The 3,350-nt window shown below is 45.4% G+C and overlaps 1 protein-coding gene across 1 annotated transcript; it reads left to right on the top strand.

Annotated features, from left to right (window-relative positions):
* The first annotated feature begins 1,057 nt into the window (after positions 1-1,057).
* Positions 1,058-3,070, top strand: LOC118484032 (calphotin-like). Its single transcript, XM_035979914.1, has 3 exons — positions 1,058-1,189; positions 1,397-2,380; positions 2,870-3,070. The coding sequence occupies exons 1-3, from the start codon at positions 1,058-1,060 to the stop codon at positions 3,068-3,070; spliced, it is 1,317 nt and encodes a 438-aa protein (XP_035835807.1).
* Positions 3,071-3,350: the final 280 nt, after the last annotated feature.

The following is a 3,350-nucleotide window of genomic DNA, read 5'->3' as shown; positions in this document are numbered from 1 at the left end:
TTGATTTTTCAAATTACATGTATTTCAGGAAATTAGGGATCTGGCAAGGTATGCTATGTCGTCAAGCTGCGTAGAAAGAATGATGTCATCAAAGTTTAAGGGTTGTGACTTTTGCCTGGTCGAGTCACAAGTCTTAAGCTGTGTTTATTTCATGTCTTATGGTTGTGTCATATGAACAATGTTTTTATTATGTTGTGTTGTAATCTCGTTGCATGTGTCAACTTTTAAAACAATGATGTCGTATTTTATTTTTAAAACTTGAATCAATGGATGATCATCATGGTTTTACTTTCATATAGCTTTGTTGTGATTAAGATATGGTGTTAAGAAGTCACACCAAATAAACCCATGCTTCCGCAAAGCCAGGGTGTGACAGCTTGGTATCAGAGCTTTGATCATAGCGAACTAGGATTCCTTCTCGAGTCTAGACTATGATCACTAGGGCTCTCACGAAAACATTTTTACATTGCATACATTACGTCCAGATCCAGGATACAAAACATTTTTTTCACAAACAAAAAGTATGAGCACTTTTCAAAATTTATGGTTCAGTCGTGGTGACCGAGGGAGTTCAGCCCTAAAGGCTGGGGAGGTTCAGTCATGTAGACTGAGGGCCAATCTTTAAGATTGGGGAGGTTTTGGTTTGTGAGACCAGGGAGTTAGTCTGAGAGACTAGGAGGTTCAGTCTGAGAGGCTGGGAGGTTAGTCTAGTGAGACTAGGAGAATTACTTGTTTACTTATTGGTGACTAACATGTTTATTTGAATATATGATGATTATTTGTGCATGTGTGTGATTGTGTTACAGACATCATGCCTTCTTCATCAGACACTGGAGTTTCAGATACTCTAGATCCCATGGCGATAGTATCAGATGACATAGTTTCGTAAGAGCGAGAGGTCTACACTTCCGACACCACCAGTACCGATGATGACGATTTCCAGCCCTTTGCGCTACCTGACGTCGGAGCCGAGCCTGCTGATGGCCATCCCGCTGGAGATTTACCACTCGTGGTGATCCCTGCTCCTGTACCCCTTGCTGCTTATCCAGTTGTTGATATGCCCCTCGATGTTGTTTCTGACGACGACGTTGATCTGTTTGAGGAGGACCCACCTGAGGCTGACCATGAGGGTGAGGCCCCTATTGCTGCTGATGTCATCTTACCCATTGCTGATGCTCCTGCAGAGGAGGCTCCTGTTCATTCACCTGTCCCAGACTCATTTGAGTCTGTGGCGTCTGCATCTTTGCACACTCAGGGAGTGCAGCATCACTCTCACGACGCCGACCCTGACATGGTGTCATCAGCTGCACCTGCCCCCGCACATGACTTCGAGTTCGATCACGATGTTGATGATGATCTAGTTCCTGTCTTTCCCCCTGGTTTTGATCCTGACCAGGATATTGAGTTCATTCACTTAGATCAGCCCCTAGAGGAGCCTGTAGCCCCTGTCGATCCTTTGTTTGATGGTCCAGCTGATTTTGATATGGAGTTTGTTGATCCGGAGCCTGCTGTGGCCCCGGAGCCTGTAGCTGCTCCTGACCCTGCATTAGAGCATGACCCTGTTCATGACGATGCACCCGTTGTTGCTCCTTTTGTTGATAATATACCCATTACCGATCATCATGTTGTTGCTCCACCGTTGGTGGATGATCATGTTGCTGACGCTCCTATTGATGCTCCACTTTTGATAGAGGATCCTGTTATTGCACCATTTCCTGATCCCGTGCCGGTGATGTTCGACCGTGCACCTTTCGCTACCCATATAGATCCACGTTACGCCGACACCCGTAACGGGTGGATAGATGATGACGACGATTACCCACCATTCGTGTTACCAGTTACACCTCCAGCAGCCCCTGTTTTAGCACCCGCTTTAGCACCCATTTCAGCACCCACTGATATCCCCCTGATTCCCCCATACATCACAGATACTCATCGCACAGATCTTCCTGTTACGTTTCTTCAGGACATACCGCCACCGCTTCCTGGAGAGGGGTCATCTAGGCAGCCGCCTATCCCTGTTCCACCCATGCTATCATCACCTTTTCCATTCACATCGCAGTTTCCCACTGTTGCACCATCTACTGCACCGTCCTTCACCCCGTCGAGCGAGCCATTTCTATGGACTACGCCCCCTATTATGCCACTGTCTGATCCGTATCACCCATACTATGTTGGGTATTCTACGGAGGACATCCTCACATCTTTGATGATACAGCAGGAGGCACTGACCCGTCGCATACAGGGGTTGGAGAGAGCTCAGCGACCACCTTGTCGTTGTCAGACCCCACTTTCAGCATCCCACCCTCCGCGTCCACATTCACCCGACTCAGACGTCCGTTTCTTGATCTCTGAGCAGCAGATAGCATATTTGTTGCGCGTCTGTCACGCATTAGAGTAGGATTGGTTACATGTGCGTCGCCTGTATTACTCTCATTTTCCTCCTCCTCCTCTGCCATCAGCATAGGCATTTTGATTCGACGCAGGTAGACTTTTGGTGAGACGACCGCGATTGTGCAAACTACAAAGCTTTTTGGAGACCGCATTTTGATATTATGACTTTTGATGTTTTGTATATTGGTTGTTGTTGTCACTGATTAGATAGTTTGGACTAGGGCGATGTGGCCCTTAGTCACTGATGATGTACGATACAGTTATGAACTTGTAAACATTATACTGTGGTCTTGATTTATGATAGCGCAATCGCAGTATTCTCATTATATGTGATGTTGGATTGATTGTTTATATTCTATAACACGAAATGTTATGTGCTTGATTTATTTGTAACATTAGATGTTATGTGTTGATAAATGGTATACGTATAATTCATTTACTTACTATGACCTGACCAACGTGAAACATCTTTTAGAAGATGCCACCAAGACATGATCCACGCATGCCCACTAATGAGGCAGAACTTCAAGGAATCATTGCCGCTGCTATCGCGCAATATGCTGCTTCTCATGCAGAGACAAGTGGAAATATCTCTCAAAACCACGGCAATAACAATCCACCTAATGGTAATGTTAAGTTGTTTGAGATATATTATGATACATTTGGATATTTATAGCATGTTCGCTAATACCATTTGTAAATTCAAACGTATGTGCAGGGTGCACTTACAAGCAATTTCTCGATTGCAAGCCCGTGAATTTCGACGGCACAGGAGGTGCTGTTGCATTTGTAAGATGGGCTGAGAAGACTGAGTCTGTTCTTCGAATGAGCAAGTGCGCTCCCGAGCAACAAGTGACCTACATCTCAGGGCTATTTCTGGATGGACCTATCTTGGTGGAATTTGCAAGTGCAAACTCTTGGTGAAGCTGCTGCTTATGCGATGTCATGGAATGAGC

The sequence above is a fragment of the Helianthus annuus genome, chromosome 11 (genome assembly GCF_002127325.2).
Source record: "Helianthus annuus cultivar XRQ/B chromosome 11, HanXRQr2.0-SUNRISE, whole genome shotgun sequence".
In the NCBI taxonomy this organism is placed as follows: Eukaryota; Viridiplantae; Streptophyta; class Magnoliopsida; order Asterales; family Asteraceae; genus Helianthus; species Helianthus annuus.
This window is presented reverse-complemented; position numbering and strand designations above follow the sequence as displayed.

What these genes read in the sequence shown, in the direction of transcription:
- LOC118484032 (XM_035979914.1), top strand. Translation starts at nt 1,058, where the DNA reads ATGCCCCTCGATGTTGTTTCTGACGACGACGTTGATCTGTTTGAGGAG. An exon ending in CTGATGCTCCTGCAGAGGAG is followed by an intron (nt 1,190 to 1,396) that starts GCTCCTGTTCAT and finishes GATCCTGACCAG; the next exon opens with GATATTGAGTTCATTCACTT. An exon ending in AGATAGCATATTTGTTGCGC is followed by an intron (nt 2,381 to 2,869) that starts GTCTGTCACGCA and finishes AACATCTTTTAG; the next exon opens with AAGATGCCACCAAGACATGA.